Source organism: Labrus mixtus, chromosome 12, assembly GCF_963584025.1.
Source record: "Labrus mixtus chromosome 12, fLabMix1.1, whole genome shotgun sequence".
Lineage (NCBI taxonomy): Eukaryota > Metazoa > Chordata > Actinopteri > Labriformes > Labridae > Labrus > Labrus mixtus.
In genome coordinates this window covers 26,670,938-26,696,912 of record NC_083623.1, presented here as the reverse complement: position 1 = coordinate 26,696,912, position 25,975 = coordinate 26,670,938, and the positions used below count along the sequence as shown (strand labels likewise).

The window sequence follows — 25,975 nt, the reverse complement described above, 5'->3', positions numbered from 1 at the left end:
GGGCACCATTCTGACACTCAAGCATGATAACTGTGCACCATTTTCTCAAAACAATATAATTCATTTTTATCTTTTCTCCTTCTGAAGTCAGCAGAACAAACTTACAGCTTTCTTATGTTTTCCATCAGATGTCAGGATAACAACAAAGTAATGACCTCACCATTTCTCTGTTTGTCTCCCTGCAGAGGGAGAGACTGCGGAATATCGAGAGGATCTGCAACCTGCTGAGGAAGGTAAGCAGGAGAAGTCATCATCGATTTAATACAATGAGACAGTTAATAGAAAAATATAACAAAACACACGCTGAATTGTTCAAGGAAACTCTGATGAAAGCTTAGATTTCTGATGCATCTTCAAGTTTTGCTCATTTCACTTATAAAGACCACACCGAGAACGATATTTACTTAGAATAGTTTAGTGTATTATGCATGCTGGAGACGAAGGTAAGGAGGGATGAAGGTAAGGGGTTGAAGGGATGAAGAGAAGTTGCTCTCTGTATGGAGCCCCATTGGTCCCTGTATTTAGTCAAGAGAAGTGAAGAAAGACAGAGGGGTTTTGGGCTGAGGGATGTGAAATCATCGTCAGAGGAATAGTAGTGAATAAGGCGTGTGTTAATACGAAACAGAAATGAGTTGTGTTGGAGTCCTGGTCTTTATCCAGAATATTTCAGATCGTGGATGTGTCACACATTCAGCTCATGTTTCAAGTTTGAAGACTCTCATTATTATTTTCACATCCCTGCCTTTATATATTTTTTGATCATTTCCTTATCAGGTTATTAAAATGCATGGCTTCTGTTTGACAGTTTAGCACTTTATTTTTAAGTTTAGTGGGATGGTGGGGCTGCATATCAATATTCTACAGGTCTGCTCTCACTAGCTCAGCTTTTAATTAATTTTTGATTCGAGCAGTGAAGCTTCCTTTGTGTTCCTGCCTCGTGTTGAACTGACATCAAAGAGGAGACAGAGATTGAGAGGCTCTGTGTTGTGCTCATGCTGCCTGTGTGTGTGTGTGTGTGTGTGTGTGTGTGTGTGTGTGTGTGTGTGTGTGTGTGTGCGTGTGCGTGTGCGTGTGCGTGTGTGTGTGTGTGTGTGCAGATAGTTTGCCTTGAGGATTCAGTATGAGGATGAAAAAGAGGCCTCCTTCCAGCTTTAATGTGACATCTGTTTATCCCCCCACCTCTCTGAAACTCACCGCACGTCTCACACTTGTTTGTGTGTGTGCGTGTGTGTGTGTGTGTGTGTGTGTGTGTGTGTGTGTGTGTGTGTGTGTGTGTGTGTGTGTGTGTGTGTTCTAATGTGTATTTCCGTTTATGCTTGAGGTTCATTGGATGAACAGCTGATCTCGGTTATCAGTGTTGTCAGCCCCAGCCTTCAGGCCTTCTGGGCCCTTGGGAGGACATCCTCCCTGTGGTGCTTGTGCAGAGACAAACACACTGACGCACAAACACACACAAACACACACAAACACACACAAACACACAAACAGAAGCAGCAGACAACACATGCACACATGTTCACACATCCATTTTCACTACCCTTGTGACCCACTGTGCAGAGATCACTGGAGGTAGCTGCAGTGCTGTGACAGTGTCCTCTAGCACATGGGAGTTAAAAGTTTTATTTTTATAACAGTATAAATTTATAGACCGATAAGTGGGAAAACCCAGAGTTGACAAGCCGCCATTACTCTGTTGGCATCTCCATTCTACAGCCGCGGGTTTGAATCAAGCTGTCCTGAAAAGTGAAAATGTGTCTACTTTTAAAATAATTGAATTTGTTACTTTACCTTTTACAACAACGTAAAGGACTTCAGTGGAGTTTTACAGTTTACTAACAGTTGGGAAAAAACTTTAACCTTGTGAAAAAACGGGGAGTGCACAACGCACAGGAGACACAGCACTCACCCTGTTGAACATGATTTTACTGTTAAGTTGACTATATTTGAAGGTGGAAGAAAAGTTGTGTTTTGTTGCTTTAAGGTACTTAATCCCAATGAGGCAAAGCTCATACATCTTGCTGATATATATAAACATGCATATCTACCTCTACAGAACTGGTAACACAACGCAGGCCAACGACCGTCTGACAGTGTAAAGGTATCATCATCCTGTCTGACCTCGCTGTGTGTGTGAGCTGATTGATTAAAGACGATTATCTATTGGCTGAAGAACCAAAGCAAAGACTGCCTGAAAGGAAGCACAGCCTTGCCAACTGCCTGAAGACACAGTTTCCCTTCTGATACATCGAGCCAAATGTATTCATATGTTTGTGCAGTTTGTGAACTTCATGCTCAGAATCCATGAGCTATATTCCGCCTGTGTTTCGAGGCCTGTCAGGGAGGACGCCTGAGGTCCTGGTGCAGGAGGGTCTGCTGCATTGTGGAGGCTTGTTTCTGCACAGCTCCTCTTTCCACCACTAAAACTATTCAGCTCAGTCCAACTGGCACAGTCGCTGCACGGTGGTCCTGATTGATTTGGTTAAAAGCTTTGGCTGCCTTTCTTTAAGTTGGCATGCCTATTTGATAGTTTTTACTACACACACACACACACACACACACACACACACACGGCCATGCAGGTACATGGCCGTGTGCCGTTTTTGTTCTCCTGCAAACCTGTGAAATGACAATAGCTTGAAGGGTGTGTGTGTGTGTGTGTGTGTGTGTGTGTGTGTGTGTGTGTGTGTGTTATTCATTAGATGTGTCTTGAAGCAGTGAGTCGGTGCGTTGTCACAGCAACTGGGCAAACCTGAGTGCGCTCATTAGCTCTCTTCCTTCCTTTATTTTAGGGTCGGTCTTGCCCCCTTTTTTTCTGCTCCTCCTCTATTTCTCCATCCCCTCTTCTTTTTTTATCTCTCTCCTCTTCCTCTCCTCTTCCTCTCCTCTTGCTCTCTACACCTCAGTAAAGTGTAGTAATGAGAAGGTGGCAGAGGACGAGCGCAGCACTGGATAGACTTCTTTGCGCGGTGCCATGGGTATTCTTTAAATTGCCACCATGCAGTCTTCAAAACTGTTCTTTGGCTGACTTTCACTCGTGTTGTCAGGCAATTTATTAAATCTGTGACTTTTATAAATAATGTTTGCGTCCCAGTGGGAAACAATCTTCAAGAGGTGTCACAGAGAGGAGGACATCTGTAGCTACTGAGGAAGTGAGGAGTACAAACTTACAGTTTGAAACTGTTGTCTGCACCATGTGACATCATCGTGTTGCTTTACCCCGACTGATACAACCAGCTCTTTATTCATGACTTAAACCATACACTCAGTCAGCAGGGTGATCCTCTGTGTACATTTCATTACCACTATGATTGTTTTCTATGGAAACTAAATCGTGACAACAGCAGATCCTGATTTGATACATTCTCATTTTATTTTCTCTTTTCTGATCCTGAGTGTCTTCTTCTGCCCATTCACTGGGACAGCTGCTGATGAAGGAACCTTAACCCGTCGACCTTCACATCATTTAGATTTTACATGTTAGACATCTTTCACAACAACGACCTGATGGCATGATGGAGAAATAAAAGTAATCAACCATCCAACACATAATATGTGATGACATGCAGTTTGATATAACGCTCATTAGCTTCATTTTTTAAAGGCTTTATATGCTATTTTGTGATCCAGCAGATGTCGCCCTTGAAACCAAAACAACTTGCGGTGCATTGTTGTGTTAGCATGCTAATGCTAGCGATCTAATGCTAGTGATCTAATGCTAGTGATCTAATGCTAGCGATCTTTATTATGCTCGTATCTTCACACTGCATGTAAATTTACCTGAAATGAGCGTGATCTAGAAACACAGTTAAGCAGTGAGTACAGTATGTTATTCTTCTTTTCTCTAGTCCCTCAATTAAACTACTTTTATACACGAGGGGAGGAGTCAGCTGGTCATCCCGGCGATGTAAACAAAGTGAAGATAGGACTCTGAAAACTCTGAAAACATCACAGACAGTGGGACTCGGGTGTTACACCCATTGTAGACAGTCATGACTCACAGAGTTATTTTCAGAGGATATACTTGATTTATATTATATTTAAGTGTGAAAAATCACATAGAAAGACTTTAACTGCTGCATTTAATCATCACAGATTAGCTGCATTGTGAAATACATTTCTATAGATATTCATTTTGCACGTTTTTTTTATTTTTTATTAATTCAGATGGTCTTTAAAGATGACATGCAGCCCTGACCTGTTGATGCTCGCTATTGACAAATGTTATATGAGATCATTTTATTAATCACCCGGGGATGGATGACTCAACACCACCTACAGATCACTCAGAGAGGCCCGACACAACTTGTATTTTTTTCATTCTTATCTCGATCTACCGCTGATGAATATCTTATCACCACTTCTGTGTCGTTCTTATTTTGTCACTTCTTGTGTCAGTCTCCCGCTGTGAACAGCCAGGAGTGTGCATGGGGGGGAAAGACATGAGAGAGGAGTCAGATATGAAGCGCTGCTCAATGATCTCTGTGTCAGTGTGAGTATTAGTGTCTTGTCTGTGTTGTTTAGTGGCGGTTCATGTGGAGATGTCCGTTTGTTGTAGCACAGTTGTTTCAGTGCAATTGTGATGGCTAACAGGATCATCCAGAGCAGTGTGTATCATCTGGATTTAGCTGATGGGGTGCATGGTTTCTATGGTAACACCCTCCCATCGACTGGACCTTTTTAACTGCCTGTACACAAGACGTGCTACCTTAACAGCATCACTGTGTATTTTAGAGGTGCAGTATACTGTAGATCAGAGGATCCATAACTTCACCCCAAGATGCTCCCGCTGCTCTGTCAGAGTTATGAGAACGTGTATGAATGTGTATGAATGTGTATGAATGGATTAGTAACTTCTGATGGTCTCTTTACTCAGCAGTCTCTATCATCAGTGTGTGAATGTGTAGGTGTGAGCTGCAGAGTAAAAGAGCTTTGAGTTGTCAGAAGACTATAAAATAAATAAACAAGCTCAAGTCCATTTACATTGACTCTGCTTGGAGGAGGAGGCCTACTGTTTGCACGGACTGGGGAGAATTTAACCCTTCACGTCTGTTTAGTGTCTTTTTGACTCTTTTGTACTGCCGGTTAAAACGGCCGCAATGGCCGTGCAATCCTTTTTTTGAATCAGTCCACTGAATGTTTCTTTTCTTGACCCAGCATTAACACAATCCAGCTCTAAAAGTTGAGAGTAAAGGAACTTGAGCTTGTATATTTATTTTCTAGTCTTCTGACTACTCAAAGTTCTTTTACTCTGCAGGTCACACCTACACATTCACACACTGATGGTAGAGACTGCTGAGTAATACCATTCATACACATTCATACTCCACTTACGAAGCAGCGGGACCAACTTTGGATTAAGTGTCTTGCCCAAGGACACATTGGACTGCAGGAGCTGGGGATGAGACCCCTGACCCTCCGGACTCTACCGACTCACCCCTATGAGCTTTCTTACAGCTGTAACTGAACTCAAAAGCTGTCAGCCAGAAGCACACATTCAGAGAGTTAAGAAAGATAAAGCTCTCAGCGATGGTCCTCTAAAGCCCTGAGAGCGACACGTTGGCAACATCACGGCTTGTTTTTGTTTGCTTTGGGAACAGCAGCAAGGTTGTTTTCTGCTCCAACTGAATTATACAAAGAGACCTGTCACTCGCTGCAGAAAAAATAACTATAATGGATTTCCTGATTATCTACACTATAATTACCATAAGCCAGGACCTGTGGAAGGATAGAAAAATCTTAGAAGTTGAAAGAACTGAATAGTGGCAACGTGTCTTCCCCAATTAGAGCTAGGTATGCAAACAACATCCTCATGTAAACACGCCTGCAAGCCTGAGCCTGCTGACAGTCCTGCCACTTTGATTCAGTTAGTGAGAGTGAGGGTATAACAGAGGACTGCTGCTGCTGCTGCCCGGCTGCTGCAGACAAGGTGTGAATCTGTTGTCAGCTCTTTAAAGATTTAGCAGTGTTTCTCTTGTTTTGTTTCCATGTGACTAAACAATTTTTTAAATCCTGACAACTGCATGTTTGTCCGCACAGGCAGGACTGACTCTGGCTGCTCATATTGGCATCACATGCATGAAGTCTGTGTCGATAATGTTAGTACCTCATGCATATAACACATGTAAATGTAGCACACATGCTTTCATGAAGTCTCTTCTGGTCTTGGAATCTGCATACCACATGCAGGATGTATCTGTGAAATGGCTCCCTTGTTTTATAATCCCACAAGCTCCATGTTTTTATTAGCATATTCTGGAAACAATGCCCGAGGCGACTGCCCATCAGAGTCAGTCAGTCGGCAGAGTAGCTGAGGAGCGGTGACACTTTTTCTCTGCAGATGCTGGAAGGTTGACGTTCAGTCCGCTGGGATCCTGTCTGACTGATCACAGCTCTACAGGCTGCTGCACACATTCCAAAAAACAAGCTGCTGAAAGTCTTATTGGGGTACACACTACAAGATGCATCAGCCTGATTCCCCCCCTTTCAACCAAAGTCAGCAAAGGCCCAATTATCTGATGCTTCCAGAGCTCAGTTGGTAGAGTCGTCGGCAAGGTCGAGGGTTTGAACCCCAGCTGAGCAACATGTCCGATGTGTCCTTGGGCAAAACACTTAACCCTGCATTGCTCCCGCTGCTTTGTCGGTGGTGTATGAATGGATTAGTGTCGTACTTACTCTCTGATGTACGTCGCTTTGGATAAAAGCGTGAATTGTAACATTCCAAAGATGATCTGTTGAGATGTTCCTGTGGTTTGAGGTGTGTTAAGAGTGATTTTACCTTCCTCAATGAGCTCAGAAGACGATCAGGGTCTCCCTGATTTCAAATGGTAAATATTAAACGTGTTAAACATTTTGGATCAGACATCGTGTTGTGTGGGGAGAACACTGATGACGGCCGAGCACGGACTGTGGGTTGTGATGTTGAATGGAGCAGTAGCCAATAAGGAAGCAAGCTGACTGAACCAGGAAGCACAACCAATATAACCATGGCAACGACAGCAAAAGCAAAGCGTTAAGTTAGATGGGCGTCAGAAATGGCGGACCAACTTGTTGAATTGAGGCAACAACACGAGGAAACGATTGGACTAAAACTCTTACTGCAATGGATGTACCAGCTAACAGCTAGCCACATGTAGATTAGCATCATGTTTGTTTACTCTTAAAGGTCCCATATTATGCTTTTTCTGGTTTTATATGCTCTTTAGTGTGTTTTCCATGTGTCCTGTGCATGTTTAGACACATCTATGTGCAAAAAGTCGGTGGAAACGCGGCTTCTCCTACCTCCTCCTGTTAGCTGTAGCATTAGCTGCATGTAACGCTCGGTTCTAGCCCCCCTCGATAAAAATTTGTCAGTCCGACGTCATTGTCAGTGTGAGATCACTGATCTAAGCCCATTGGCTTGTTGTGGCAAGCCCAGCAGCTCATGTTGAAATTTCCGAGAAGCGTGCTGAGCAACTGACCAATAACGACAGAGCGGATCGGCAGACCAATCAGAGCAGACTTGGCCCACGTGGGGTCTAACAGTCTGGGCTCAGCAGAGTGTAGCTGACGGACTCAGAGCGGAGAGGGAGCAAGGAGGAGCAGTACATGAAAACAGACACTTTTTTAGCTATTGTGAACGGACAAAAGTAGGAACATAGATTAAATATAAGAACCCCAAAAAGGGCAGAATATGGGCTCTTTAAGAGGCATTTGTGCAGGAGATTAGACGTTCTAAGAGTGGAGACTCTGGTTGTTGGTGAAACTCGGCCTTAATGCCCACACTTAAAGACTTTGAACAGATTTTGAAAATGTGAGAGAGACCAGACGACATGAGATAATGAAAGATTGAATGATAGTGAAGAGCAGGTGTTGGCATATGGACACGGGGCCTCAATAATAATACCTGACAACTGACTGACAATATCCATATCTGACTGATCCCGCCCCTTTGGCCTTGTAGTCAGAGTTTCTCTCTCTGGGCGGCTGTGGCTCAGTGGGTCTAGGCTTGAGTCGATCATCTCCAAACAGGAAGGTCGGGGGTTTGATCCCCAGCTCCTGCATCAACATGTCCGATGTGTCCTTTGGCAAGAAACTCAAGAAACCTCAAGTTGCTCCTGCTGCTTCGTCAGCAGCATGTTAATGTGTATGAATGGATTAGTAACTTCTGATGGAATCTTCACACAGCAGCCTCTACCATCAGTGTGTGGATGTGTAGTTAAAGCGCTTTGAGTAGCCAGAAGACTAGAAAAGCCGTTTAAAAGCTCAAGTGCATTTACCATTTCCTCTGTAAGGACTCGTTCTCTTAAAGGAGATGAATCCCCTGAGTGAGGTCACAAAGTAGTGAGCGTTGGGTTGAAAGAGCATCAACAAACCACTCATGAAGAGCACAACACGATTAGAGGGAGGACGTTCACCTAAATGAACTTGTGACCTGGAAGAGGTGGAAAGTCATGGTGTGGTAAACACTAACACCTGACAGCTGCTCTGCATCGAGTATATGGAAGCTGAAGGAATAAAGCAACGACTCAGACACAGCTCATCTGACAATCTGTGGGATCTTTTTTTACTAATTTGCAGCAGTGGTGGAAGGAAGCATTCGAGTGTGTGTGATCTCGTGAGCATGTTGGTGGTGGTCACTTTCAGTCCCTGCTGGGTTTTGTCCTGCTACAAATGTGCGTGTAGCATAAAATAAATCATGTTAAAGCAACCTCGTGGACTGCTGAGGTAGTCTTTTAAAACCTTGTCAAACTATCAGGTCTCAAAGTATTGAAATTAGGTTAATGTGGTTCACATTCCTGCCAATCTTATCCCATCATCCTGTTGATGGGATGGGACACATTGACACACTGATGGTAGAGGTTGATATGTAAAGAGTCCATCAGTATTAACTCATCCATTCATACACATTCACACACTGCTGATGAAGCAACAGGAGTAACTTAGGGTTAGGTTTCTTGCCCAAAGACACATCAGACATGTTGTTGCAGGAGCTGGGGATCAAACCCCCGACCTTCCTGTTGAGAGACGGAAATTAAATTCTCTTAAAATAGATTTGCTCCTCCCAGGGCTGGCCCGTTGGCATAGGGAGTATAGGCTAATGCTAGGGGTGACTGCAGTCCGTAGGGGGTGCCCTGCCCCCTGAATGAGTGAGGAAGAAAAGTTAAAAGATAATAAAAAGAAAAAGAAGGGAACATGTGTTTAACTGTCACTTCATGTTGTTTTATATAATGTCATTCCCATTTATTTTCTTGCTCCCTTCTCGACCTGATGCATCACAAAACCGCCAAGGGTACCAAGTGGGTTAGAGCTGCTTCTATCAATACTCCGGGGTGATTTATTCATGCACACACGAAGGAGATTGATTTAAAGTACGAGCGGTTTTAAGAACTGCATTAATAATAATAAGGTGACATTCATACCAAGATAGGCCATGAGGCTTACAGACAAATCTGTGTAAAGTTACACATTGAACACCCCCATGCAGCTGGACTGGAACGATCCTTGTGCTAGACTGAGAGTCGACTGAGGCTCTGACAAACGAATCCTCGAGTACTCCACTACATGGGGTCAAAGCTAGTAAACGGTTTTGTACCTTTGCCTTTCTCTCGGGCTGAATCAAAATGTTTTACGGTTATGAGTATTCATGTAGCCGGTTGGCTCAGCTCCAGGATTAAAAAACCTTGACATAAAGATTTTCTGAAATGTGAGCCGTCACTGTGGATCTCTATAAGCGCATCATGTTTATATGTTCTGTAACAGATGGTGGTTAAACATGCAGATGTTGACTGATGTTACGTTACACAGATGAATGAGCATCAGTGGAGTGTGCTTATAATTCACAGCTGTCTATGTTGTAACAGGATCATCTTTATTATCATTAACCTTATGGAAAGAGATGACGGGAAACCACTCGACCATACAACCTGTATTCATGGAAATTAATCACATACAAACATATCATCTCATATCTCGATGTCTGAAAATAAGGAACACGGTTAAAGACGTCCGGCTTTAAAATGTATGAAAACAAAGAGCAACACCTTACAGATGAAAACGATGCGACTGTAAGTGAAGTGAAACAACAATGGTGCTGAATACAGAGCGTACAGTATGTGTGTGAACGCTGTATGTAAATCTCACTCAGTCAGAATAATGAGCTTAGGAACAAACCACAGAGCGGCCTTGATCCAAACACACTGTTATCAGGAAGAGAGAGACCTGAGAGGCGGAGAGGAAGGTGGAGACGGGGAGCTGGGGAGGAGGTGAGAGAGTGTGGGGGAGAAGAAGAGAGAAATTAGGAGGGAGAATGAGGAGGGGGATAGAAATAGAGAAAGAAGAAGGAGAGGGGAGGGGGAGGGAGGGAGGGGGGGGACTCCTCTTTGACAAGAAAATAGCAAGCTCTGTTAGGCTCAGCAGGAAATGAATATTAATAGAGTGCTGCACGACTTTCACTGGAAACAGCCCAGATACCCGGCGTTGTAGTCGTTGTCTTCTTACTGTATTGTCTCTGAGATGTTGTTACATTCTGAACAGGAAGTGTGAAAAATTAGGCTGTTTCTATTCCCCTCGAGCAGCGGCTAAAAATGGTCTTGAACCTTTGTAACCTTAAGAATCCTAAATTTGAAAAAAAGATTTGTCTCCTTTAATGCATGTCACACAATTTGCCTGGGACCAGTTTCCCATTTCTCTGCCCTTTAAAATCTTATCTCAAACACATTCACAAATGGCTTTATGCCATCGCGAGCATTTTGGGGTTCACACTTTAACATCTGAAAAAGCAAAGGAGAAATTCAGTTTTACACTCTGTTGTTGAACATGCTGCACACACATAAGCTGAAATACACACATGCACAAACAGCATCCAATGGACATGGAGAGATGTCAGAGTGAGGGGGCTGCCCACAGCAAGCGCTCCTAAACTGTTGGAGTGGGGGGGTTCGGTGCCTTGCTTAAGGGCACCTCGGCATCGCTCAGGAAGTGATTTGGAATCTGGAGTCCTACAGGATGTTGTGAACTAGAATCAGTTGTAAATGTATACCCTTATATAGGAGCCACCATGTGTGTATAAAACATGGACCTAGCCTCAGTCACATCACCCATTTGTTTCTGAAGAGATGTTTTGAAGCAAATGGTAAGCTTGTATTCATAGCTTTCATGTGACGTCACACTCGGCCACATATGGGATACCTGGCGGGCAAGAAAGGCTCTCTACCTCTGTACAATACGAGAAGTTATTGGTCTCAGTTGCCCCCAATGTGTTTTTATCTGTTTTATTTTCTTTTTAAATTGAAAAGACATGAAAGACAGTTTTTGTTGAATGTGATAAACTGACTGACAAGGAGACGAGCCCGGGTTTTGCTTCTTCAGAATTTAATCTGAGAACGAAAACACTGAGAGGAGGAGATTTTCTGGATTAATGCAGTCAGAACCCTCCGCGGCCCTCAAGTTGCTCCCGCTGCTTAGTCGGTGACGTATGAATGTGTATGAATGGATGAGTTACTTCTGATGGACTCTTTACTCAGCAGCCTCTACCATCAGTGTGTGAATGTGAAGGTGTGACCTGCAGTGTAAAAGAGCTTTGAGTAGTCAGAAGACTAGAGAAGCACCAGGAACGCTGAAGTTCGTTTACCTTGACTCTGCAGGAAGCTGCATGCTTTTGCTGACAGAGCACATTTTGTCCACATAAAGATGACGAGCTGCGAGTGAAGGAGAGACTTATTCAAATATGAGGCCAGACTCCAAAGTTTGACTGTTAAAAGAAAAACGTCCTCCCTGAATGTAGCAGGCAAAGACAAGTAAAACAAAACACTCTGACTCACGTCGTCTAGGGTTGTTAAAGATTTTAACTTGGATAGCTGTTGATAATTACCGTAAATGAGTTCTTAAGAGGCTGTGATGAATTACATGTATGTGTGTTGAACATAAACCTTTTTATTGTATCACCACAGTTTCACTCCAGAGGCGCTCTAAAAGTATGATTCCATGAACTTCCCTATAAAAGCGCCCAGGGCAGACGGACATTTTGCCTCAATATTCAATAAGCTCTCTAAAGTACAGGGGGTGCTCTGCTCCTTCTCGGGTACTCAGCGATCAATCTTACCATGTAAGAGCCGAGTTTGGATCATTCTTCTTTCTCAAGTAGACCAATAGACGTTGGGTAAACCCAGTATGCGTTCATAGTTGCACCAGCTCCTGAAACAAAGTGACAAAAAATGGAAACCAAATTTACCAAAAGATAAAGGTTTGATAATCGTTTTTCAAATTAACTTCTATGTTAAGATAAACGCTTAATGGATTAACGGACTAATGCCCAGCTCTGGGAATAGTGTTGTACAGATCGGCTCCTCCCACGTTTCTGTGGTTGATGCCTGGGTGAAGCATGTCTGTGTGGTATCAACACCAGGCTTATAATGCAGGAGTTAGTCAGCAAGCAGACAACATAGTGATAGAAGCTCTTATATATACGGCAGTGGTTTGTTTGTTTAGCAGTTGGCATGATGTGGAATAGAGAGAAATATGATCAACATACAGTAATACCCAAGCTCTCCATGAGATGAGCCAACCATCTGTCAGTCCAGACGCCACTTTAAGCTCTTCATTATTCAGACCTCCAAACTGGATGTCCATATAATGGCATTTCTCCTAACTGTCACAAACCAGGATTCATCTACTGGAACAGAATGCAGCTTTTCCAAGCTTGAACAGTTGTGTTGTGAACTCCATCAATTTAAACTCAGCCAGTCAGCATGGCTGCTGGAAGTGAACTATCTGCACTCTCAGGCCCCGGGGCAAAGTGGTTCCCATACATAACCATGAGGATGACTGGGTTAAACCCCTCGTTGGCATGTGGAGGGAAAACTTTGACAGCTTAAATTTACATTTAAATGTGGGGCTGATGCGGCTCAGTTGGTAGACTCAGTGGTCTCTCAACCAGAAGGTCAGGGGTTGATCCCCAGCTCCTGCAGCCACATGTTCAGACTCAAGATTCAGATTCAGATTCAGCCTACCAAGCCATTGAATGAAGCAAAGACAATATAAAGGAAACAAACACAGTCACAACAGCATTCAGTTACATTCACATGTCAGTAACAACAATTCAACAGACGTATAGGTCGCCAAATGAGAAGCTGGCGCTAGCATGGTAAGCTGCTGGGTCGCACACTGTGGAGCGCCCCAAGAAGTTTTCCAATGAGTCTATGGCAAGACACTTAACCCTATGTTGTCTCTTGCTGCTGAATGTGTAAAATGGATGAGTTACTTCTGATGGACTCTTCACACAGAAACCTCTACCATCAGTGTGTGAATGTGTAGGTGTGACCTGAGGTGTTGAGCTTTGAGTAGTCAGCAGGCTATACAGCTCAAGTCCATTTACCATTTAAGTGAAAAAGTGCAACATGTATTTATACATTTTAAAGCTACAATTGAGATTTTTTATCTGGTTTTAGACTTTTGTCTACAATCAGAACGAGACTGCATGATTTCACCAGCCTGGGAGTTGTGCCAGAAGTGAAGCCTGGCTGTCTTTGAAGAACTTCAGAGCAAGACTTTAGTTTGCCAATGAAAAACTTGGCAAGGCCCAGGATGGCTGGAAAAATGAGTTCTGAAAAGACGAGTCAACGATGGAATTGTTTGGCCACCGTACCAGAGGATATGTTTGACACAAACTAAAGGCAGCGTTTTCCAGATGAACCTCTCCTAACACTGGTTAAGGGTTGCTTTGCTGCCTCGGGGCCTGCTTAACTTACAATAATAGATTGAACTGTAAATCTTGTTTGCTTTAAAGAATATGAGGCCTCCATCTAAACTTATGGTGTGAACCAAAGGTCACCCATATAACATCATCAAGGCCGGTTTACACAAAAACGATCTTGAAGTGGAATTTCAAAAAGTTCTGACAATGTTTAAATGCCGTGCACACGATTAACTTTTTTTTAATTCACCCCCTGTTCAGTGTGTGCCCATGATGACAATAACTAATCAGGCCTAATTCGTTTATTGTACCAGGCTATGAACATGTTCATTCATTCTGTAAAAACTGTTTTATTGGCTGTGGTGTGTATGTGACTTCCGTTGTTCCTGGATCCAGCTTCTTGTGGACTCTCAACGAACTGCAGGATTTTTCACGTCTGCATTGGCTTCATTCTTCAAGACCGGAGGTTGCCTCTTGTTCCCCACTGATCAAAGTAATGGTGCAGTGAGGCCCTGTGTCCACCAAGCGTTGTTTTCTGACCGCCAGCGTCTTTGTAAAATAGTTTTCAATGAGAGCGTTTGCAGCAGCAGGCGGCTGCCAAGAGAAAAAGTGCAGCGCCCAGCATCTTTTTTTCCGAGCGCTCAAATTGAAAATCTTTAAAATTTTCATAAAGGCGCCGTTTACGTCACCATCGCTCTTTTCAAAATATGATATATTCCCCCGTAGTTTTTCCGCCTACCGATTGTGTCTTTCCAGCATCCCTTTCATATCAGGAAAAAATATATATAAAACATCTGAAATATAAAACATGCCGTAAAAAGTAACGGAGCAGTGTCGGTCATACAGCGGCCATTAACCACAGACTGTTGTCATAGAGACAGGACAGACGTTCATGCGAGCGCACAGCCAGCACTTTTCTGCCTCGAAATAACGCACGAGAAGCATTGTTAAATTCAATAGAGTGAGCAGCACTAACAGAACGAAGGAGTCCGCCAGTTTTGTTTTTGTCCACCTCCTATTGGATGGCTGTTACCTGACACCAGTCCATAAAAGTCAGGTGTGAAAAAAAGTCTCTGTTTTCAGAGTAACTACGACTTGCGAATTCACACATCAATGGAGAAAGTTGATTTCTGGACCCTGTTTTCAGAACTTTTTCGCTTTCAGGCGCCATAAACGAACAGCCTGAAGCCACAAAAGGATTCTGTGTTCAGCTGAAACCGTAGTTCAAAGTTTATCTGGTCAATAAATTGTGAATAGTTTGAAACAACAACACGGAAAAATTTAGAGACAAATCCTTTTGGGTTGTATTTTCCATATTGTAGCGGCTACATCATTTTAAAACCAACATGTTTCAGAGTCCTTATTACTTTCTTCTCACACGTTTCTGATGTCAAGGTGAAGCATGCTTCTCGTTCCTGTTACAGCCAATCAAATTGGAGGAGTTGGGCGAGGAGGGATGAAGGAGATGAGGATGTCCCCTGTGGTTCCCATAAGGCTTTTGAAGTTTCAGTACAAAGGTGCTCCTCGCCTCCTTCCCTCCCTTCCTCCCCCGCCTCTCTCTCTCTGACTCACTCTGGCTTGCTGAGTATGTGTCCGTCATGCGGGTCACATCTCACTCACACACACACACACTCACTCGCACACACACACACACACACACACACACACACACTCACTCTCTCACACACACACACACACACACACAGCAGCCAGCAGCCAGCCAGGTGATGCAGTGTGTGTGTGATGTGGACTGTATCGAGTGTGTGATGTGGGGCCACTCAGGGCCTGTCCTGCAAACTTTGATAAAAACTCTGTGAAGTTTGCCGAGGACACAGGACACAAAGGGAAGCTGGCTGCACGGCACAGATGGAGGCTCTGTTTGTGGGATTATATCTCTGAGTGTGCGTGTGCATGACTGACAGAATGCAGAGATACAGACGGTTGTATTTGGACTGTAAATGTTTTCTTTGAGGTTGTTCTAGTGTGTAAACAGACAAAGGAAGATGACAGTAATCCAAAGCTATTCAGTGCAGATATTTTTAAAACAGCAGAAGTGAGAGAGACACATTCAGCTTGAATCAGTGGGTACTATAAATGTTATATAAATGTTCGTCTCAGTGGAAGTGGTCCTATCAGCATGTTCGGGATTAGTCTGGTGTTCCAGGGACCTCCTGGGGTCCTGGAGGGGGTTTTAAAGGGATCCAAGCTGGTTTGATTTTACAGCAACTGAATTCACTATAGAGTGATTCTCTGACTTATTCTGCTGGGTCCCTCCTTTGGTAAATGTTATTGTATCAGGGGACAGCGTGCAATGACATCGACCTTTCATACAAAAAAAAGAGAGAAGATGGTGGCACCAGATTTATCAGGTTGCTAATTTCCATCTTTAGTCGTCCCATAAAAATGACGCAAGACAAACAATAAAGCTCCTGCACTCAACAGAGCACAATAAAGAAACACACCTGACAACACTACAATAAAATGCTCTAAACACTGAGGATATATACTGCTCGGTACAAAGTATTAAAACAAAATCATGTAAAATATACAATGAATACGTTATTAAAATGTTTGATTGCATGGGGCCCTTACAATAAATAGCAGGAGGAACATCATACACACTAGATGAGATAAGGGACAATATAACACACAATAGCTACATTATAATGTGACCAAGATACTAATGCAGGTTCCTCGCTCAATAAAAACATGAAGTACACACTGCACAGTAGAGGCTGCAATATGAGGGGCACAGTTATTACATTTAAAAGGTAAATGTAACAGGGCGGCTAGAAAAGAAATAAACAAGCTCAAGTCTATTTACCATTTACCAAAAGTAACCAAGATGTCAGTACAGGTTCTTTACTTTATAAAAACCATGAGGACACGCTGCTGAGATAGAGAGTGCTAAATATAAAACATACAATAACTGTAATTAAAGTGACTAAAGTACCTCAAACATCAATCCAGGATCAGAACTGACAAGACTGATGCTCAGGTTTCTGCTTCTTCAGGTTTCTGCCTCTTGTTTTTGAGCATACCTTACAGTGTATCCCGACCAGATCCGGCTTTGGAGCTTCTGATTTTAAATCAGGAAGCTGAGAGTCTTATTTTGAAATCAAGGAGCTGCAGTGAGATGTGTTATAAATTGCCTTATATTAGAAGCGTTTACACAGAGAGAAGATGACTAATTAAAGAACTCAAGGGTCGAGTAATTATGATTAAAAGTAATTCATCAGATGTTCAGTGATGGAGGTGTAGATGGTACGGCTGTGTCAGTTCTTCACTCTGAAGGCGATTGCTTGGAAAATTAAACCAGCTTCTGTCTTAGTCCTGGAATGAGTCAGAAACTGGTCTCTGAACGCACAAGATACGTTGGAAAAGTAAACGACTCAGAGCTGTGTTTGACTGAATTATGGATTTTGACCCTTATCACCTTGACGTTCAGGTTCTTTTAGGTGGGGCCAAATGGGTGGGCACTGTCATTGCTGGGTTGCTTAGCATAATTTCTTTACGCAAACTTTAAAAGACACAAACATGGACACAGCAGTTTTGTTCTGATTCACACTTCATTATTGTCATGTGTTCACAGTATTATGTTGATTGCCTGACTTAACTTTTTTGCCTGTTGTGTGTATGTGACTTCTGGTTTTCCTGAAGCCAGCCTCAAGTGGACACTCGACGAACTGCAGGACTATGCACTTCCACATTGGCTTCACTTCTGAAGACCAGAGGTTGCCGCTTGGTTAAAACAAGCAATAATACTGTGGATATTGAGGAAAACAATTTATACAGAGGACTTTATCAAGTAACCAGCCCATACTACAATTCAAGTGTGACCTGGCCTGAAGTTGGTAACGTCTTTTGTATCAAACGTTTGTATCTTTGTATGTTGTCTTTATTCTCATGTTGCAAATGGAGCCGCTGTGATAAAAGACACATTGCAGACTTTTTCCGACAAATTGCTATCAATCAATCATGCTATTTTCTAAAGACGGCTCATAGATTTGGAGAGATTGTTTCACAGCTTCCATTTTATTAAAACAATAAATACATAGATAATATTTACTACTGGACTAAATAATAAAACTACGTCATTGTGATACAAGTTTTTACTGCAGTTTTCTCCTAAAAAACGGCTTAAATAAGAGGAGTACTCCTGAGAGTCTGTGAACATCCACACAGCCTGTATCACGCTCAGTGGCTGCCAGTGCAAACAGGAAAGGGTATAATCAAACTGAATCCAAAGGCCCGCCTTAGACAAGCTACTGCAGAGGAACAGGGTGGAAGCTGAAGACTCATTAGCTTGTCAGAGAGACTGATTCTGTGCCAGGCAGGAAGAGAAAGAACAACTAAGACACAACATTGAGATACCGTTTTCACCTCAGCTGGTACCCCAAGTTAGTATCCCAACCTCTTTGTCCATATTAATGTTGTCCATCTAATTATTTATATCCATGACAGAAAGTTCCAGGTGATGGATACTACCTTTTTTTCAGCAATATGTAAATTAAGAGAGTGGGGGAAACACTCATCAGACTTTGAGGAAAGGGGGATGAGATTTGGGAGAATTGTGCCAAAGCTGGATTTTAAAGGCTTGTTTGATTGTAAGCTTGCTTTAAGGTCACATTCATGATCCTCCTCTTCAACAACGTTAAATAATTCTCAGAGCTCCACAAAACATGTGTGTGAAGTTTCTTGTTCTAAATCCACTCTGATCCTGTATTTGATCATATCTGGTCTATAAACCCCTCTATTTCAGCCCTGCTCAGAACAGGCTGTTTCTGTGTCTGTACCTTTAAATATGTAAATGAGCTGTGTCTGACCACGCCCCCTCTCTGGAAGGGCTTGGGTGTACTCGGGCTTTCTCGCTCCATGTCCTATTGTTTACGGTGAGAAGGCAGACTCAGAGGGCAGAACAAACACCTAGCTGTGGGAGTGTCACCCACCTGGGGGAGGGGTTACTGCCCTTTGTGATGTCATGAAGGGAAAATCTCCAAACAGCCTGTTTGAGCACACATTTTCTAAAAAGTGGAGCGGGGAAAAGACGGAGAGGATGGACTTTTTTTTTGACGAACTAGGGACACATATTAGTGTTTAGAAAAACATGGTGAAGTGGATTTTGCATTGTAGGAAATGTAAAGGTTTGTTTGATTGTGAACTTGCTCAATGCATTGAACAAATGATTCCATGGCTAACAGGTTTAATAAGTGACGCTGTGGTTGAATGAAAACTCAACCACAAACGTGTAAATATATAGCCTAATGATATGGTCTAGGCCAACAGCCAAAAGTATACAGTAATATAAAAGGATTATGTTAGCTGTTAGCTAACTGTTAGCATGTAGAGTATGTGTGTGTGTATTCAACTGTTACCATGATGTCTATAGTCCATGGCTAAATGGCGACATCGGAGGGTCAATCATAAGGTGCTAAGTGAGTTAGGTTTGTAAGGTTCCAACCTTACAAACCTAACTTGAAGATAGATGGGGAAAAAGAAAACCTTTTGACGTGACATGGATTTTTTTATTTGTCTTAAAGCTGAGATGTAACTTCGATGACCTTCTGTACCCCATAAAGCTGCTTAGCAAGAGACAACACTGATACTGTTAACGATAGCCAAACTTTTCATCCAAGTCTGTTTTGGATAACATCTTCAGGGATGTACACTTGTTGCTTTGCCCATCAAACGTGAGAGGCATCATAATAGGTACTTGCTGAATGTGTAGGTGTGAGCTGCGATGTAAAAGAGCTTTGAGTAGTCAGAAGACTAGAAAAGCGCTATATAAGCTCAAGTCCATTTACCATTTACCAAAGTTACATAGTGCAGTAAACGGGTGACTGGTGGCTCTGTGGACATGAGAGAGACGCCATTCATCCTGATGGAAGTTTTTGTTCTATTAGATTGACCTCAGAAACTGTATTGAAGGTGGAAAAGCTAAATATCGTTGCTTTAACTACACCCCACAAGACGAATCCTACAGATAATAACAATTTAATTGACACTGGGAGAATACTTGGTGCTCCATTCAGCTATAAAGGGTGCCCCAGTTCTTCCTTTTGTTAAAAACTTGTATGGAGACCTCCTTATACAACTGACTTATCTCTCAGAGTGACTACAACCCTGTCATAAGCTTTCAACAAGACATGGAACTGCGTGTCTGTATTTGCGTTTGTCAAAGTCAAAAGGATATTCTCCTTGGGAATCCTCCCTTTGACACTCAGCTGAAAACCTTTCATTACAGAAGGAGTCATCCCATATTTAATTGAAGTGACTCTTACTGTGACGGAGCGACTTCTGACGTATGAAAAGTGAAACCGACTGGAGAAGTCCATGTTGTCTTTCAAGGAAAAACTCGACAATGGTTTCAATTAATCTCTGATGTATTTCACCATCTGCAGTGTGTGTCCTAGTGACCATCATTGTGTCCCAGATGCAGGCGATATTTCTTGATGTGAGTCTACTTGAATGCATGAGAGCTTTTCGTACCCATCGAGGCCCAAGGCTCCCCGACTCATGTGGACAGAGAATTTCATCAACTCATTGGCAAAAAGGAGACACTTCCAATTTCATGCCTATCATTGGCGCCCTCAGGGTGAAAAGGCATCAGCAAAGAACCGCAGAGTACTGTAGTGAGCTCAGTTTATTTAAGCCCAATGGAAGACTTTGATGTTTCAGCTCATGGGAAAATCATCTCTCAGTAGCTCTGCGATCCATGAACGAAGGCCTTCAGTATGTAATATAACCCTCCAGTCAAGACAGATCTGTATATTTAAAACATGTCTTTATTTAAGTTATTTATCAGCTATAGACTTATATTCAAACAAGGATTAAAGCTACTATGAAAAACTTATGGATGAAGTAACAGGTGTTGCAACGATGGAAGCGGACAAGAGAAGTGGTTCAGATAGAAGTGACTGTACCCGACCTAAAAAGCCTCTGCATGTTTCTAATAAGCTCCACGAGCAGAAACGTGCTCAAACTGGTCTTCTTCTGGAGATCCAGGGCCTTGGTTCTTTCAGTGTTTATGGACGGGCATGGTTGCTGAGTTTAGGGTTTCTTGTTTGGTTTGTCAGGTCGGTCTTTACAGTGCTTCAGGGTTACTGTCAGTGTGACAGATATGCATCTACAAATGAATGTTTTTAACTTCACAGGTCTTTGTCTGACTCAGTTGGGTTTTCATTTTCTAACTGCACTCTTCTCTTTTTGATCACAGCAGCCTGTGAGGCTTAAGCGAGGCCTTTCAGTTTTGTGACTCGCTGTAGCCCCCGATGTAGCGCCATGCTCGTCTCTTTGCTGTTCCCAGACTAAGTGGTTTCTAAGGAAAAAAATCCTTCTGCTGTCTTTTCATCTTAAAATGAATCACTGAGAATCTCTCAGTGGAAAATGTAAACTAAGGCAGCAGTTACAGCCATTAAAAGTAGCTACGCTGTTCAGCAACTCAGAGCAGATGATAAGAAAGTTGATCTTCTTCATTCAGGAGCTGGAAATGGGATAGGTTTGTGTTTGGGGCCCAGCACAGGATAGTATAATGCAGACAGTTTTGACTGCAGTTCAATTAATTTAGCTTGTTTATTTCAGCGTGCAACTGAAACCACATGAAGGTAATGAATATAAAATGTTTCCCGATGCGCAGCAGCCCTCTTATTAGCGCCTTTGTTTCATCTGAATTCTGTTTGAACAGCTAAATGAACCACATGGGTCCCTACTATGTGGCATCTCAGAGGACTATGAATCATGTAAAGGTTGTAAAATATGTACAGTTATTTTTTTGCCAGTTTTCCCATCCTGAAGGGCTTTGAGACAGTCGTTTGCGGACGGTTCTGTTTTGATCTCCAGCCGGGGAGGAAAAGCTGCTGCAGCTAAAACGAACATCCAAGCTTCATCCAGAATGAAAGAGTGGACCCAAAAGAATTAGGTGGAGAGGAGTGCGGTGTACTTGATGAGTCTGAATGGGAGAGAGAGAGACATATGTTTCCTAATATGCTCCCATACATCTCAGGTTTTCATATGCAACTGATTGGATGTCCTTCTTTATTGTAATTTCTAAAAAATGTACCTGCATTTAAGCACTTATATATAATAAATAGGCACCTTGCATTTCGTAACAGGCTGACAGGGTCTCCCGATTTGGTCCTCAGCTTTGCAGGGGCCTCGATGACCTATATTTCCATATCTATAAACTAACAGCCATCTTACCGATCATGACAATTTAAAGCCGCAGCAAAAATTATAATTAACAACATTTGCAAATTAAACCATTATATGATAGACGGCAGTGTGGATCTTGAAGAAAAAATCCCATTAATTTTCTCCATAGTGGATTTGATTATTAGCTAGTAGACTGAAAACGAGCTACCACAGTGTGAAACTGTAGCCTCCTGTAGGGGACATAAGTTTGTATGTTATCAACCTGGTTTCATTCACAATTTGGGGAAAGAACTACACTACCCATAATCCTAGCTCGTCATAACGACATCTCTGATTGGTGGAGCCCACTGTTGCCATGGAAATGTTTACCGTCCACGCAAACTTCGGCTGCTACCATCAAAGTTACCGAGAATTCAAAACAATACACAAACTATACAATAAATGACAACTTGATTATCGACAGGATGAATACAATAAAGAAACATATAGAGAGAAGGTCTGTGTATGTTAAAAAAAAGGCAGCTAAACTACCATTTGATGGGTGATGGAATCGCAATGGATTGTGGGATGTGTAGTTCCTTCACTCCCCAATGAAATGATGTACACAGTCATGTACCTTTGCCCTTTTCTCTGCTCTCCAATTGTTTTCTGCACCAGATCAAATAGTCATCAGTATCCAGGTATTGTGGAAGGATTTTTTCTGAAATGAAAATGGAGAAACCAATAAGTCCTTGGTTAGTGTTTCATCAAATTATTCATTGGTTTCTCGTAGTATTGCGGATATCTGGACAGTTTGATTGACTGAAGTTGAACATAAACAAGACTCCAGAGGGGCAGAAAATGACAAACAGTGTTTCCTTATAAGGACATACCTCTGTGCCCTTTCATTTCAGTGCTGGGCACCAGCTTCTTCTTCTACTTGTTCATCTTCTTGATAACTGTAATTTGCGAAAAACTTTGGTCACCTTAAAGCAGTTGTGTCAATTCAAAGACATCACTGAGGAGTTAGCAGCTCCTTCTGAAGGTAAGACAATCACTGCTTTAACACCTCTCTGTCTTTTTGTTTAATCTACTTAATGGAGCCCATTTTGTGTTGTTTTGAGGATAATTAAATCTAAATGTGTTTAATATTCAAATATATCTCCTGCTCCTGCCACTGTCATTCTGTGGGAAACAATGATATATGGTACTGCTTGATGGAGGAAGTCATTGTAGCTTGTACCTTTGCTTTTTAGACCCAACAGTGATGCTTCTTGAAGAAGAATGAACAAACCTTGGATCCCATAGTAGTTGTGAGAAAAGTCAGCTTCAGGCAGGAGTAGTAGAGACTGGATCTCTTTTCTCGGCTGTGGCTCAGTTGGTAGCGTCGGTCGTCTCTCAAGCGTACGGTTGGGGGTTCGATCCCCAGCTCCTGCAGCAACATGTCTGATGTGTCCTTGGGCAAGACTCTTAACCCAAAATGTGTATGAATGGATTAGTTACTCCTGATGGTCTCTTTACTCAGCAGTCTCTACCATCAGTGTGTGAATGTGTAGGTGTGACCTGTAGAGTAAAAGAGCTTTGAGTAGTCAGAAGAGAAAAGACGATACAAGCGCAAGTCTATTAATCATATGACAAGTAGGTGGATTAACCATTCCTGTGCCTCCATCCTGGTTGGCAGGTCACCTTGGCTCGTTCATTCCATCCATTTACCATGTCCTTGAATACCAATCACAGAGATTTGAACCCAGGTTGGACCCTGTACAGAACAGTATGTGTAATCATAGTCAGAGTGATTCATGAGCAGGAAACGAGTGTGCTTGCTCAGCTGTTCACAGAAAACACCACATGTTTGTTTTTTTTCCTGTCTCATTCTCCTCTCTCTTGTTTTCTCTATATTTATTTCCCTCACTAGTCATGAGGATCTCTGGGTGTTCCTCTGTGCTAACCCTGCGCCCCCTCAGAGTAGTCCGGTCTTAAAAAAGTCACATTTGAAAGCTCTCTCGCCTCGTCTCGGCCGTGAGTGACCGCATTATGTGGCGACCAGCTAATTGGACCTTGGGAGGCGGAGGCCGAGTCTGGGCAGCCTTGTCAGGATCCACTTGGGCTCTGAAAGCAGCGTGGGCAGGAGCTCTCATTCACAATGTTGGATGGTCCGGGAGCTGTGGGCTATATGGAAAGAAAAGAGCAAGTGAGAGTGAATAAAAAGACATCTTTTTCTAAAGCGAGTGGAAGGAGATTCGATGGAATGAGAAAAAAAAACGAGGGCCCTATGCTCCTTCCTTTCTCACAGTGACTGTTATATACAATTCATAAATAATACATTCAAGAATACTGAATCTGCATACTGCAAACTCAAGAGCAAACATAAACTCAAATTTTTGTGAATTTGAATCCACATCTCCATCTCCACAGTGCTGCATATATTTTGCTTCGTGAATAAGAGCAGGTCAGTGTCTTCGATGCGTTTATCTGATTTCCATGTGAAGTCAAAGGTCTTTGGTTGTAGTATTGGGGTTTTAACATTCAGAACCAACACGTTCTCCTACCAACTGGAGGTACCAACCTCCAGTGTTGAAAAATGAACCCCAAAATCCAGAAGTTCCCCAAGAGTCCACTAGAGGCTGGCTGCAAAAGTACAGGAAGTCACATACACACCCATTCAAAAAGTCTGTTTTTACAGCAGAAATTAACATGTTTACAGTCTGGTTCAAAAAACAAATAGGTCTCATTAGCTCATGTCTCGATTGGCTCACTGGGGGTGAATGTTTTGTAGACTCATCTGTTTCATTTTTAATGAAGAATTAGAGTTATTCACAATAAGGTGTGTAGCTGACCTGATTGACAGGTGGGCACGGTGTAACGGTTTGTCAGGAGGTTTAAAACCCGCCTCAGCTCCAGCTCTCAGCCTGTCGTTAGGTTGACTAAAAGTTAGACTGACCATGGGACTCCAGCACCCCCTGCAGGAACAGACGCTGAGCTGAGCGCAGTGTAAAGTCCCACTTGTCGTATTTGCACGCTACATGAAAGTAAAAAAAAACATTTCAACTCGTGGCACGCTCCATGACGTCCAATATGACGGAAGATCACAACAACTGGTGTCCCACTTTCCTGAGCTCTATGTTAAAGACCAACCAGGATATCGGCAAAAAAAGCACTTGTTTGTAAAGAAAAGTCAAACAGTTTGGTTTTACCAGGTGTGTTTAAAACAGCAGCAGAACTGTGTGTCGTGCTTGTGAAGCGATCTTTATAGAGCTGCAACTCCTGGACGAGCCTAAACTCTCCCACATCCCGTCGCTCCCGGAGGAGTTAATGACCACACACCCTCTTCTGTGCTGCTCATCTCCTCCTCAGAAGAAGAAAGGTCGGAGCTTTCTCTGAATCCAAAAGTATATAATTACCTGACTATTGTTTCGGTCACCTAGCAAGGTGCGCTGTTGCCTTTTGCCCGTGTGCGCTCCCCTTCTTCTCTGCGCCATACCCCGGGAAACCACAGCGAACATGGCATCCTAACCTCTCATAAGAACAATCTCACTTCATTCTCATACAACAACGCATACATTCAGCATTTTAACAATCACATCTAATGCTGTGGATCTGTCATTCGGGCATACATCATAGTTTCAGTGATATATAAGGTACACCAGAGTGGATCTGTGAAATGAGGGAAGCTCAGAGGGATCAGAGTAGAATATATAGATCTCACATGAACAGGCCTAATCAGGGCTGCTGCTGCTGCTGGGAGGATCAGATGGGTGTAAGGGCAGCCCCTGGGCATCACATCCAGGGAAACAGATCTCCAGTGTCAGCCAGGCACAGTCCCAGATGGGTCCCTCTGTCAAGAAATAAAAACACACACACACACACACACACACATACACACACACTCAGCTTTAGAGAGAGTCCGTGCATGAAGCAAGAAAGTAGTTTTCTTTTTTACACATTAGCATGAAAATTGAATGTATATGCTCCAATACTTCCCCACACACACCCATACACACGGCCAGCGTACAGTAAACATGTGAGTGACTGTAAAGGAGACACAGCGGGGTCAGCAGCAGTGCAGTGTGCTTTAATGTATCTATTGTATCATCATGTTGTGTTTATTATACCCTGACCACAGACATGCCAAATTACTTCACTGAGCCATGAGATAAAAAAAATAAATAAATAAAT

The 25,975-nt window shown here is 42.7% G+C and overlaps 1 protein-coding gene across 1 annotated transcript in view; it reads left to right on the top strand.

Moving 5' to 3' along the window:
- The window catches only part of cnih3 (cornichon family AMPA receptor auxiliary protein 3), an 83,607-nt gene that overhangs the window by 33,362 nt on the left and 24,270 nt on the right, over positions 1 to 25,975 (top strand). The window contains 1 exon segment of the mRNA XM_061051397.1: positions 186 to 233. Coding sequence (XP_060907380.1) covers positions 186 to 233 — 48 coding nt within the window.